An 11,777-nucleotide genomic window follows, 5' to 3' on the forward strand; every position below is an offset into this window, starting at 1 on the left:
ATCACGAGGTCAGGAGATTGAGACCATCCTGGCTAACACGGTGAAACCCTGTCTCTACTAAAAAATAAAAAAATTAGCCGGGTGTGGTGGCGGGCGCCTGTAGTCCCAGCTACTCGGGAGGCTGAGACAGAAGAATGGCGTGAACCTGGGAGGTGGAGCTTGCAGTGAGCCAAGATTGCGCCACTGCACTCCAGCCTGGGCGACAGAGTGAGACTCCATCTCAAAAAAAAAAAAAAAAAAAAAAATTTTTTTTTCATAGAGATGTCTCGCTGTGTCGCCCAGGCTAGTCTCCAAATCCTGGCCTGAAGTGATCCTCCTGCCTCAGCCCTCGGAAAGCATTGAGATTAGAGGCAGGAGCCAACACATCCAGCCCACAGTGATTTGAGTTCACACTTTGGCCTTTCCCTGTGTTCCATCTCTTGTTCTCACAATAGCCATATGACATGCTAGGGATTGTTAGTCCTATAGGGGGAATCAGGTTCAGAAAGGTTTATGAATTCACTAAGATAACACAGCTAAATGGTGAGGAGTCAAGATTAGATCCCAGGTCTGTCCAATTTTGAGACCTGAACATTTTTTGATCTGCTGTTGGTTGCTTTTGCAGGAAAGAGGGTTGATTGAAGTAGACAGTCCCTAAAAATTCCTTTTTAGGCCAGGCGCGGTGGCTCATGCCTGTAATCCCAGCACTTTGGGAGGCCGAGGCAGGAGGATCACCTGAGGTCAGGAGTTCGAGATCAGCCTGACCAACATGGAGAAACCCCGTCTCTACTAAAAATGCAAAATTAGCTGGGGATGGTGGCGCATGCCTGTAATCCCAACTACTCGGGAGGCTGAGGCAGGAGAATCGCTTGAACCCGGGAGGTGGAGGTTGCAGTGAGCTGAGATCACAACACTGCACTCCAGCCTGGGCAACAAGAGCGAAACTATGTCTCAAAAAAAAAAAAAAAAGGTCCGGGTGCGGTGGCTCACTCCTGTAATCCCAGCACTTTGGGAGGCCAAGGCAGGCGGATCACGAGGTCATGCGATTAAGACCATCCTGGCTAACACGGTGAAACCCTGTCTCTGCTAAAAAAAAAAAAAAAAAAAAAAACAGAAAAAAAAATTAGCTGGGCGTGGTGGCGGGCACCTTTAGTCCCAGCTACTCGGGAGGCTGAGGCAGGAGAATGGCGTGAACCCGGAGCTTACAGTGAGCCAAGATCGCGCCACTGCACTCCAGCCTGGGCGACAGAGTGAGACTCCGTCTCAAAAAAAAAAGAAAAAAAATTCGTTTTTAGCTCCAGAGAGCCTTAAGCTTATAAGTTCTCTGCTTTGGAGACAAAAGTCCCCCACGCCTGTTTGAATTGTGTGCAGGCCAACAGTCCATAGGTATGGAGCAAGCAAGGGCGCTCTCCTGTTTTTTCTTTGAACTTCAGTGCCCCGTCCTCCCAAGACTGACTTTCTGGTTTTGCTTATTTTCAGAATGCAGGCAGCTTCAGGCAGGGAGTCTGCAGCTAAAGAGTTAGTGGTTTTACTTTGTTAGGGTGAGGGCAACTGGGGTTTGGGAGGGATAACTTGCCAAAGTCACACACTGCCTGGCGGGGTCACACGTAGGCATCTGTCTTGTCCCCACCTCTCTCACCAATCCTCTCTCTCCACCCAGATTCCTACCCTGGGACAAAATGGATGTAGGCGGAGTTGGTTTTCAGGTTTTTATTGTGGGTGTATTTCTGGCAGCGGGACAGGGGTGGTGAGGCAGTCCCTCCCAGGAGTGGCCAGAGAAGGCCAGAGGCGAGACTGGTGGAAAAGGACGGGGAAGACAGGGAACTTCCTTACTCTCGGATCTTCAGCTCCCGAGCCATCTGGCAGAGGGCGCAGGGCAGACAAAAGGTGAGGGCCGCCCAGTCGTGCCCGACGGAGCCCTAGAGGGTGGGAGAGAGCGGTCAGGAGCCCCGCGGTGGGTCCCAGGAGGCCAGTCCCCAGCTCCCTGCTCCCGCGGGTCCCCAGCCCGGCGCGCACCTGGATATGGTAGCGCTCCCGCATGCCGGTGCGGATGGAGTGCAGGCCTCCGGGCAGGTACGGCGCGCAGCAGCACTCGCCGAAGTCGTCGGAGATGCGGCAGGCAAGGCACAGAGGAGCAAAAGTGCCGCACAGACCTGGGCGGGGCGCAGGCGCTCAGGGGCGGGGCCAGCCGGGGCCTCCCGACGGCTCCGCCCCGGGGAGGGGCGCGGTTGATTCGCCGCGGAGGGGCATTGAGGGTCCCAGCCAAGGAGAGGTCCCAGAGGGAATCAGAGGTCCGAGGAGAGGATGGCTTAGTGATTGGAAGACAGGGTTTTTCTTTTTTTTCTTCTTTTTTTTTTTTTTTTAGAAATTGGAGGCTGGGTGCAGTGGCTTACGCCTGTAATGCCAGCACTTTGGGAGGCCTAGGCGGGAGGATCACGAGGTCAGGGGTTTGAGACCAGCCTACCCAACACAGTGAAACCCCGTCTTTACTAAAAATACAAAAATTAGCCGGGCGTGGTGGTGTGTGCCTGTAATCCCAGCTACTAGGGAGGCTGAGGCAGGAGAATCGCTTGAACCCGGGAAGCGGAGGTTGCAGTGAGCATAGACTGTGCCATTGCATTCCAGCCCGGGCGACAGAGCAATACTCCGTCTCAAAAAAAAAAAAAAAAAAAAAAAAAGAACGAAAGAAAGAAAAAAAAGAAAAAGAAATTAAAGTCTCGGTCTGTCATCCAGGCTGGAGTGCAGTGGTGTGATCACATGTCTCAATGTAGCATCGACCTCCTGGGCTCAAGCAATCCTCCCGCCTCAGCCTCCCGAGTAGCTGGGACTACTGGTGTGTGCCACCACCTCGGGCTAATTTTATTTTTTATTTTTTATTTTTGAGACGGAATCTCGCTCTGTTGCCCAGACTGGAGTGCAGTGGTGTGATCTCGGCTCGCTGCAACCTCTGTCTCCCGGGTTCAATCAATTCTCTGTCTCAGCCTCCCAAGTAGCTGAGTTTACAGGCGCCTGCCACCATGCCTGGTTATTTTTTTGTATTTTTAGTAGAGACGGGGTTTCACCATCTTGGCCAGACTGGTCTTGAACTCCTGACCTTGTGGTCCACCTGCCACAGCCTCCCAAAGTCCTGGGATTACAGGCGTGAGCCACTGCACCCGACCTATTTTTTATTTTTATTTTTGTAGAGATGGGGATCTCATTATGTTGCCCAGGCTGATCTTGAATTCCTGGCCTCAAGGGATTGTCATGCCTTGGCCTCCCAAAGTGTTGGGATTACAGGCATGAGCCACTGCACTGGGCCAGGAGCTAGGGTTTGAAGAGGGAGTTGGGGGTCACAGTGAGGAAAGCTGAGCATGCAAAGGGGAGGTTGAGGGCCCGAGAAGTTGAGTGTAGGAAGGCATGAGGTAGTATCCTAAGGAGTGTTGGGGGTCTGAGGAAAGGGTGACTGTTAGAGTGGGAATTCCAAGTCCAGGGAAGGGAGGTGGGAGTGGGGTTAGCAAGCGGTGGGAGGAGGTTGGAGGTGAGCTTCCCTCTCCTGATTCCCCCCAAACCCGTCTTCCACCAGGCCTGGAGAGGGAGCAGGCAGGCACTCACAGACAGGCATGTCGTTGCAGCAGTCCGTGAGACCTGTGTGCCAGTCACTGAGCTGGGTCTGGTAGCAGCTGGTGGTGGCGCACTGGGGCTGACTGGTCACGGGGTAGGACATAGCTGCAGAGGTGGGAGGGTAGGGGTCAGCTGGCAGCCTCGCAGCACCTCCTGGGCCCCGCACTTCGGCCACCCTTCCATCTGCCGGGCAGTCTGGGCGGGGCTGCCAGGCCGCCCACTGAAGGGACACCACTGTGCCTCCCCCTTCCCTTCTGCTACATCTGGGCACCGGCAACCCCAGTCTGTCCCTGTTGCTGCTGGCTCCTGCACGTCTGGTTAGTCTGGGGGTGGGGGTCTCCTGCACATCTGAGGAAGGGTGGGGACCACATCTGGGTGGGGCCTGGCGGTGCCGCCTCCTCCTCCACGTCTGGGCCTGGGTTCTGGGTTGCAGCATTTCTGGGGCCTCTGGGGTGGAAGCAGGCGCCGTCTGTCTTCGAAGCAAGGGTGCCCAGGGGAGGGAGGCGGCCAGGTTCCAGTACTGAGAGGGTTGCTGGTCCACCCAGCGGTCCCACCTTTGCCTTTCACGTTGTCGTGCATCTCAAACTGCATCTTGCTGGCCCTGAGGAGGTGGCGTTGGGGACGGCAGAAGTGGCTGCGGCGACTGTGGCAGAGTCTGTCCAAGGGACGCTGGATACTGGGGAGGTGGGGGCAAGGGACTGGGGCACCGGGGGCTGGGCTCTCAGGGGGAGGGGAGCTGGGGAGAAAGAGGCCAAGTCAGCCTGCCAACCAGGAGAGACATGGAATAGGGAATGGATAGGGCGGGGGCGAGAAACTCGCCCATCTCTTTCCAACTGCCCGACAGATTGCAGAGGACCCTCCCCATACCTGAGATAGAGCTTGAGGGAGAACAAGAAATGGAGATGGACAGAGTCAGAGACAAGGGGAGAAAGATCAGCGTCAGGTGCCCGTAGAGATGTCACCAGTAATGCCCACATGTGCCCAGCACTTTGACTCCTCTGCAAGCCCATCTCACAGATGAGCACTGAGTCTCAGAGACATGAGGAGGAATGCCCCATGTCTGACGGCCCAGGCCAAGGGGTTCATAGAGGTGATGCTGGGCCCCAAGACTTCTAAATTCAGCTCAGCACACCCCAGTTAAGAAGGACAGATTTGGGGGCATTGGGAAGGACAGAGATGTCCCGAGAGACAGACAATCAGAGATATGAAAGGAGACAGAGTGATATGAGTGGGATGAGGAGGAGGGAGAACAGAGCAGAGGTGCCCAACCTCAAAGAAGAGGGCTGTGGAGGGGATGCTCCTACCTGCAGGACCGCGATGGCAGTGATGGAGGCAGACGTGTGGAGACACGGGCACTGACTTCTCCCTCTCAGCCCAGAGCCACTTATATGGGCGGCCACGCAGCCCTGGGCGGGGCTCTGACAGAGGTGCCCAGGGAGCCAAGCCGGTCTGATCGACCCTCTCCCCACACTGGGATTTCCCGCCCTCCCTCTCCACTCCCATCCCCCCACTTCTCCTCCTGCCTCAGCTCCCAGGACCCAGGGGAAAGAAGGCGGCGGCGGGTGGGAGGTTTGGGGGGGGTCTGGGGGGCCACAGCCGGGTCAATGTGCAGAGACCAAAAGAGAGGGAGAGACAGAAACACAGTGTCAGAAAGGCAGGCAGGGAAGTCCCTCTAGACAGAAGGGAGAGAGAGGAGATTCAGAGAGATGGAGAGACGCAGGAAGATGTAGAGAGATGGAGAGGTGCCAAGAAACAGAGGGGCACAAAAATGTGAAAAGAAATAACAAGAAGAGGGGAGATGGGCCAGGCATGGTGGCTCTCGCCTGTAATCCCAACCCTGTAATCGCCTGAGGTGAGAGGATTGCTGGAGCCCAGGAGTTGAAGAACAGCCTGGGCAACATAGGGAGACCCCATCTCTACAAAAAATACAAATAAAATTAGCCGGGCATGGTGGCATGTGCCTGTAGTCCCAGCTACTTGAGAGGCTGAGGCAGGAGGATCGCTTGAGTCCAGAAGTTTGAGGCTGCAGTGAGCCATGTTCCCGCCACTACACTCCGGCCTCAGTGACAGAGTGAGACCCTGTCTTAAAAAAAAAAAAGGAAAGAAAAGGGGAGATGGGAGACAGAAGAGAGACGGAGATGGAAAACTGGAGAGGCAGGTGGGGGGATCACTGAACAGTCTTAGAGGGCAGGGAAATGGGGAGAGGTGATGGGTGGGGAGAGAAAAAGTCCGGGTGGAGTGGGAGAGAGTGCCGTGTGGGACTCCCCTTTCAGGGTCTCGCTCATCTCTCTCAGTGATGTCCCCACTTCCCTGGGAGAGGGGGGCAGTGTCCTCCCCATTCAAGCCAGGAGACACATGGGGGGCAGTGTGTTTTGGGGAATGACTCATGTTGGAACCAAAGTAAATAAACACACCTCACCCCAGCTCCAAATTGGGAAGGGAGGAGGCTGGGAACTGAAAAGCCGCAGTTCCTGAAGGACGTGGACGTCACCTGGCACTCCTGGGTCCTAATGGAGCAAAGGACTGGGGGCTTGGACCCCTGGGTCTGAGGGAGGAGGGGCTGGGGCCCCGGACTCCTGCGTCTCATGAGGCCAGGCTGCACATCCCTCAGTAGGGTAGGGGTCCTGGGATTCCACACTGCTGGGCTTCTGAGCAGGGAAGGAGCTGGGGGTCTGGGTGCCTGAGTCGCCAAAGTTTCCCCCAACAGGCCTGACGGGGTTGGGAGGTGACTCAGTGAGGGAAGCAGCGTTAGAGCTGGGTGGGGTTCTCAGCACGGGTGTCACCCCAAAAATGTAGGAGGCACTAGAAAACTGGGGTGTCACCTGCAGAGAAGGTGGTGTCATCACCCTGCTGGGTATGGGGTGATGGCAGGTGGATCACCCTGCTAGCCTGGGATCCTAGGTATCCCCTCCCTCCCTCAAACACATTGGGACCCAAGCCTTGGTCTCCCAGCACCACCCAGATGGTTGGGTCTTCTTGTCCCCAGAACTCCCGGCAGCGCTCACTGTCTTGCCGGTGCACGTCCGTCATTGGTCCTAGAGCCTGGATGTCTGGGGAACATCTCCTCACTTGTGTCCTAACATCCCTGTCTCCTCATCTCTGAATCTTCGTCTCTCACCCTGCATCTTCACCTTTCCAGCTGTGAATCTGTCTTTCTTTCCTCATCTCTGCAAATCTCTTTCCAAATCTCTGTCTCTCCATCTCTGGGTCCCTCTCCTTCCAGGCTCTGTGTCTCTGTGCCCTTATCCCGGGGTCTCTGTCTCCTATGTCAAAATCTCTTCTGAATCTCACTTCCCATCTCTCTTCATCTCCAGACCTGCCCCATGGAGGCAGCCACAGGGCCCCATCCCCCCTGCTGTCCAGACTAAGGGTGCAGGTGACTCAAGGTCAGTCATCTCCGAGGACCCTAGGGCTCCCAGCATGACACTCTGAGTTGTCCTCAAGTTTCCTCTCTCACTCCTGACACAGCCTGGGGGCCCCAATTAGATCTAGCAATTCATGCAGGTGAGGAAATAGAGACTGGGGAAGCTGTGAGGTGGCCTGCTTGGGGGTGAGGAGGGCCGTGAGCAGGAGGAGGAGCTCCTGGGGGGCTGAGGAGTGATGGTGGCCCAGTCACCAGGCATCGGCCTACATCCTCCTCAAACAGGGTTGCCACATAAAATACAGGCTGTCCTATAAAATCTGAAATTCAAATAAGCAACAAACAGGTTTTTTTTTAGCATGTTTCATGCAGTATTTGGGACATATTTATACTAAAAAAGTATTTGTTATTTATCTAAAATTCAAATTAAATTGGGCTTCCTATAGTTTTATTTGCTAAATCTGGAACCCTACCATCAAAGACAGAGGAATTCAGGACTCCAGCCCCCTCTTTTCCCAGAACCTAGGAGTCCAGGCCCCAGCCTTCCCTCCTTAGGATCTGCGAGTCCAGGTCCCAGTCCTCCTGCTCCCCCTTAGAAGGAATGGGGCACCCAACCCCCTCCTCCTTTGGAAATACAGGAGTCCAGGCTCCCAGCCCCTTTCTCCCCAGAACCCAGGCATCCAGACCAGGTCTCAGTCCAGTTGCCCAATGTGGGTCAGTCATCACTTTGGGTTTCACAAGGTGGGTTGTGCCATCTGTGGCCCTGGTGGAACCGGTCCGGCTGAGCGGACAAGTGGCGTGGCCCCCCTTCCCTTCCTCAACCTGCTGTTTCCTTGAAGGCCAGCCCAGCGGGGCTGGGAGCGGAACAGGAGGGACTTGGGGAGCTCTGGGTGTGCCCCTGTGTTTGGGTGTATTGTGTCTCTGTGTGTGGTTGTGACCAATTGTCATGACAACCCCCGACTGTCATGATGTGTCTCTGTGCTTTTTCTGTGGTCTGCGGTGTGATATGAGAGGGTCTCTTCTATTTGTGTGTCTGTATTGCCCTCCTGTGAGTCTACACACTGTGCACTGCTGTTTGGGTGTGTTCGCAGTTACTGTGATTCTGTAATTCCGGTTGGATTAAGGCAGCAATTATTTATTGAATGGCAGCCTTATGTGATGGACTGTGGAGCCAGAAAGCCTGGGTTCAAATTCTTTTTTTTTTTTTTTTTTTTTTTGAGATGGAGTTTCACTCCTGTTGCCCAGGCTGGAGTGCAATGGTGTGATCTCAGCTCACCACAACCTCCACCTCCCAGGTTCAAGCAATTCACCTGCCTCAGCCTCCCGAGTAGCTGGGATTACAGGCATGCACCACCATGCCCGGCTAATTTTTTGTATTTTTAGTAGAGATGGAGTTTCTCCATGTTGGCAGGCTGGTCTCGAACTCCCGACCTCAGGTGATCCTCCCACCTCGGCCTCCCAAAGTGCTGGGATTATAGGCGTGAGCCACCGTGCCCACCCTCAAATTCTTTTTTTATTGAGACAAAGTCTCACTCTGTTCCCTAGGCTGGAGTGCAATGAGTGGGAGGACTCACTGCAGCCTTGACCTCCCCGACTCAAGTGATCCTCCCACTTGAGCCTCCTGAGTAGCTGGGGCCACAGGTGTGCACCACCATGCCAGCTAATTTCTAAAATTTTTTTGTAGTGACGGAGTCTTGCTATGTTGCTCAGGCTGGTCTCAAACTCCTGGGCCCAAGCAATCCTTCTGCTTTGGCCTCCTAAAGTGTTGGGATTAAAGGCATGAGCCACTATGCCCAGCCTGGGTTCAATTTCTGACTGCTGGCTGGGCACGGTGGCTCACACCTGTAATCCCAGCACTTTGGGAGGCTGAGGCAGGCAGGTCACTTGAGGTCAGGAGTTCAAGACCAGCCTGGTCAATATGGTGAAAACCCGTCTCCACTAAAAACGCACACAAAAACCCAGGTGTGGTGGCATGTGCCTGTAGTCCCAGCTATTTGGGAAGTTGAGGCAGGAGAATTGCTTGAACCCAGGAGGCGGAGGCTGTAGTGAGCCAAGATTGTGCCACTGCACTCTAGCCTGGGTGACAGAGCGAGACTCCATCTCAAAAAAAAAAAAAACAAAACCCACCAAATTCTGACCGCCTGTCAGTGGCTGTGAAACCTTGGGCAAGTCACTAAACTTCTTCGGATATCAATTTTCCCACCTATAAGATGGGTTGTTGCAAATAAGGTTGTTGAGAGCATTAAATAAAAAGTGCGGCCAGGCACAGTGGCTCACGCCTATAATCCCAGCACCTTGGGAGGTGGAGGTGGGCGGATCACCTGAGGTCAGGAGTTCATGACCAGCCTGGCCAACATGGTGAAACCCCATCTCTACTAAAAATACAAAAACTAGCCGGGCATGGTGGTGGGTGCCTGTAGTCCCAGCCACTTGGGAGGCTGGGGCAAGATAATCACTTGAACCCAGGAGGCAGAGGTTGCAGTGAGCTGAGATCGCACCACTGCACTCCAGCTTGGGCAACAGAGTGAGACCCCGCCTCAAAAAAAAAAAAAAAAGTGCTTGGAATTGTGCCTGTCACATAGGAAACATTTTTTGTTGCTGCTGCTGATGACGATGATGTGTTCTTCTGGTTGCCGGGGATACAGTAGGGAATTAACCCAGGTCTTTGCTCATGGTCCTCCTGGTAGGAGCTGGATGAGTGGCCTCTCAGTGACTGGCCATGTAACTGCATCGCTGGGGTGTCTGTTTTGCATGTGGAATAGGATATTTCTGGTGTGCTGTGATCACGGGCGATTCTGTGGTTGTGTGCCTATATTTGTGTTTGTGCTTGTAGGTGATTATATTGCTGCATGTGTGTGATTCTTTGTGTGGGTGCAAATGCAAGATCAAATCTAACACAAATTGTGGTGGCACGTGTTTGGTGTGATCTTGCATTTCTGACTCTGAGGTGCTGGGAGTGTGTCTATAATTGGAATCTTGAGAACCCTTCTCTCAGCTGTGAGGCCACTCCCTTACATAACATCCCATAGGTGACCCCTGGGAGAGATCCTTCCAAGATGAGCCTTGGTTTCTCCCTAATGGGGATAGTGGGCCCAGTGGCTCAAGGAGAAACGGGAGATTGAAAGGAAAGGTGGGAGGAGACCAGTGAGGTCAGGGAGAGGGTAAGAGACGTGATGGTGACACAGAAAAACGATGGCTGGATGGGGACAGAGGAAGAGCTGCCCAGAGATGGGGATCTCTGTCCACTCATTCCATGAGCATTTCCTGAGCCTCTGCAATGTGCCAGGACCTCTGGTCGGTTCAGGGTCTGGGGGAAAGCAGAGAGACCCAGAGAGATGACCCCCACCAGGAAAGCTGTTGCTGCCCCAAGGTGGCCCACTGCCTCCACAATGGGCCTCAGTGACAGTTCTGAGTGACCGAGATGCAGTGATGGGGAGGGACAGAGAAGGCCAGATCTGTCCAGATCAAAGAACAGAGGCCATGGGGGAAAGGTCCCTTCCAGGCGAAGGAGACCGCCATGAATCATGTTCTTATCACCTCCTAATAGGCTCATGATGCAAGTGCACCTCCTAATCACTATTTTCAACCCCAACCAGGCTCACGCCCACAGTCAGAAGGGTTGGACAAGCTTAGTATCGTGGATTCACGGGAGAAAATATCTGGGAGACCCCATCCTTGGCCCTGCTTTCCCCAGGACCCAGGAGTCCGAGTCCCCAGCTCTCCAGTCCCCCAGCCCCAGGAGTTCCAGCTCTCAGCCCCTCTCCTTTTGTTTGTTGCCTGCGTTTTCTTTTTTGTCTCTGGGCCTGTAACTCTTTGTTTATCTCCATCTGTGTTTTGTGTCTCTCTTGTATCTTTACATCTGTATCTGGATTCTCCCTCACTAGGCCTCAATTTTCTCACTTGTAAACTGGGGATAATACTACTAATAATAATCCAATCTCTCAGAGCTGTGGCGAGGAAGACATGAGATAATTATGTAAAATGCTCAGCACAGAACCAGGCCACAGTAAACTCAGTACAAGAGAGCTCTGTTATTATTACTGTTTTATTTTTGCCATCTCCCCTTTGGTATCTCTGTTTTTCTCTTAGTCTCACGTGAGTCTCCAGTCTCCTCTAGCTCTGGGTTCCTTTTGCAGACAGCACCTGCCTCTGACTTCCCTTTTCGGGATGAGGAAAGGGCACATCCAGGCCAGAGCTTCCCCTGAGCCTCTTCCTTCTCCCTCTCCATTCCAAGCTCCGCCTCATTACCCAGAACACTTGCCTGGGGGTAAGGCCTGGCTCCCTTCCCATAAATAGCCTCATAAAATCCTGAACCCCAAACCTGTCATCCCTGGGCGGGCGAGTGACTCAAGATCCCGGAGTTCCCGCTCCTAGACACCAAACCTTCAGGTTTCCAGCCCCCTCCTCCCTCTGACCCAGGAGTCCGGACCCCTAGTCCCTCCTTCCTCGGGTCCCAGACTTCTCCTCCTTCAGAACCAAGGAGTCTGAACTCTCAAATCCCCAACCTTCCTCAAGACCCAAGGATTGGGTCAGCAAACAGCCTAGGTATGTGGGGCCAGAAACTCCATTCACGACCATTCTGCGACCGTCTACGCCCAGGGATCCCACCCCGACTCAGTCCCTCCGGAGGCGGGTCCGACACGCGAGGCGCTTCCTTTGAGTCTGGCGGCGAAAGCTATCCATGACGTCAGTCACTATCTTCCAGCCAATGGACACTCGGCCTTCTACCTCCCTGGGCCACTCAGGACCCTTTGCCTGGTAGGCGGGGCCCACAGCCCAACTCGGACAGCGATAGGCTTTCGGAGACGCCAGTCTCTGCCAGGCCCCGTCAGTC

General features: G+C 54.2%; 1 protein-coding gene across 4 annotated transcripts; it reads right to left on the reverse strand.

Annotated features, from left to right (window-relative positions):
• Positions 1-1,674: 1,674 nt before the first annotated feature.
• On the reverse strand, positions 1,675-4,944 carry CNFN (cornifelin). Of its 4 annotated transcripts, none has more exons than XM_004060845.5 (5): positions 4,887-4,939; positions 4,137-4,216; positions 3,574-3,687; positions 1,996-2,132; positions 1,675-1,898 (listed from the first exon to the last, which is right to left on the reverse strand). In XM_004060845.5, exons 2-5 carry the CDS (start codon positions 4,171-4,173, stop codon positions 1,809-1,811), a joined length of 378 nt encoding a protein of 125 aa, XP_004060893.1. In that variant the 5' UTR covers positions 4,174-4,216; positions 4,887-4,939; the 3' UTR covers positions 1,675-1,808. The 4 variants fall into 4 exon arrangements, with proteins under 4 accessions (XP_004060893.1, XP_055225566.1, XP_004060892.1 ...); XM_055369591.1 differs by having other exon boundaries at positions 4,137-4,318; positions 4,887-4,927; XM_004060844.3 differs by lacking the exon at positions 4,137-4,216 and having other exon boundaries at positions 4,887-4,944.
• Positions 4,945-11,777: the final 6,833 nt, after the last annotated feature.

Source organism: Gorilla gorilla, chromosome 20 (genome assembly GCF_029281585.2).
Source record: "Gorilla gorilla gorilla isolate KB3781 chromosome 20, NHGRI_mGorGor1-v2.1_pri, whole genome shotgun sequence".
In the NCBI taxonomy this organism is placed as follows: domain Eukaryota; kingdom Metazoa; phylum Chordata; class Mammalia; order Primates; family Hominidae; genus Gorilla; species Gorilla gorilla.

Excerpts from the sequence above, each read along its gene's own strand:
- CNFN (XM_055369590.2), bottom strand. The coding sequence starts at position 4,018 with ATGCTGCAACCCAGAACCCAGGCCCAGACGTGGAGGAGGAGGCGGCAC. Across the intron at positions 2,133-3,573 it reads CTGCAACGACATGCCTGTCT|GTCTGTGCGGCACTTTTGCT; the intron begins GTGAGTGCCTGC and ends CGCCCCGCCCAG. Across the intron at positions 1,899-1,995 it reads GGGAGCGCTACCATATCCAG|GGCTCCGTCGGGCACGACTG; the intron begins GTGCGCGCCGGG and ends CCCACCCTCTAG.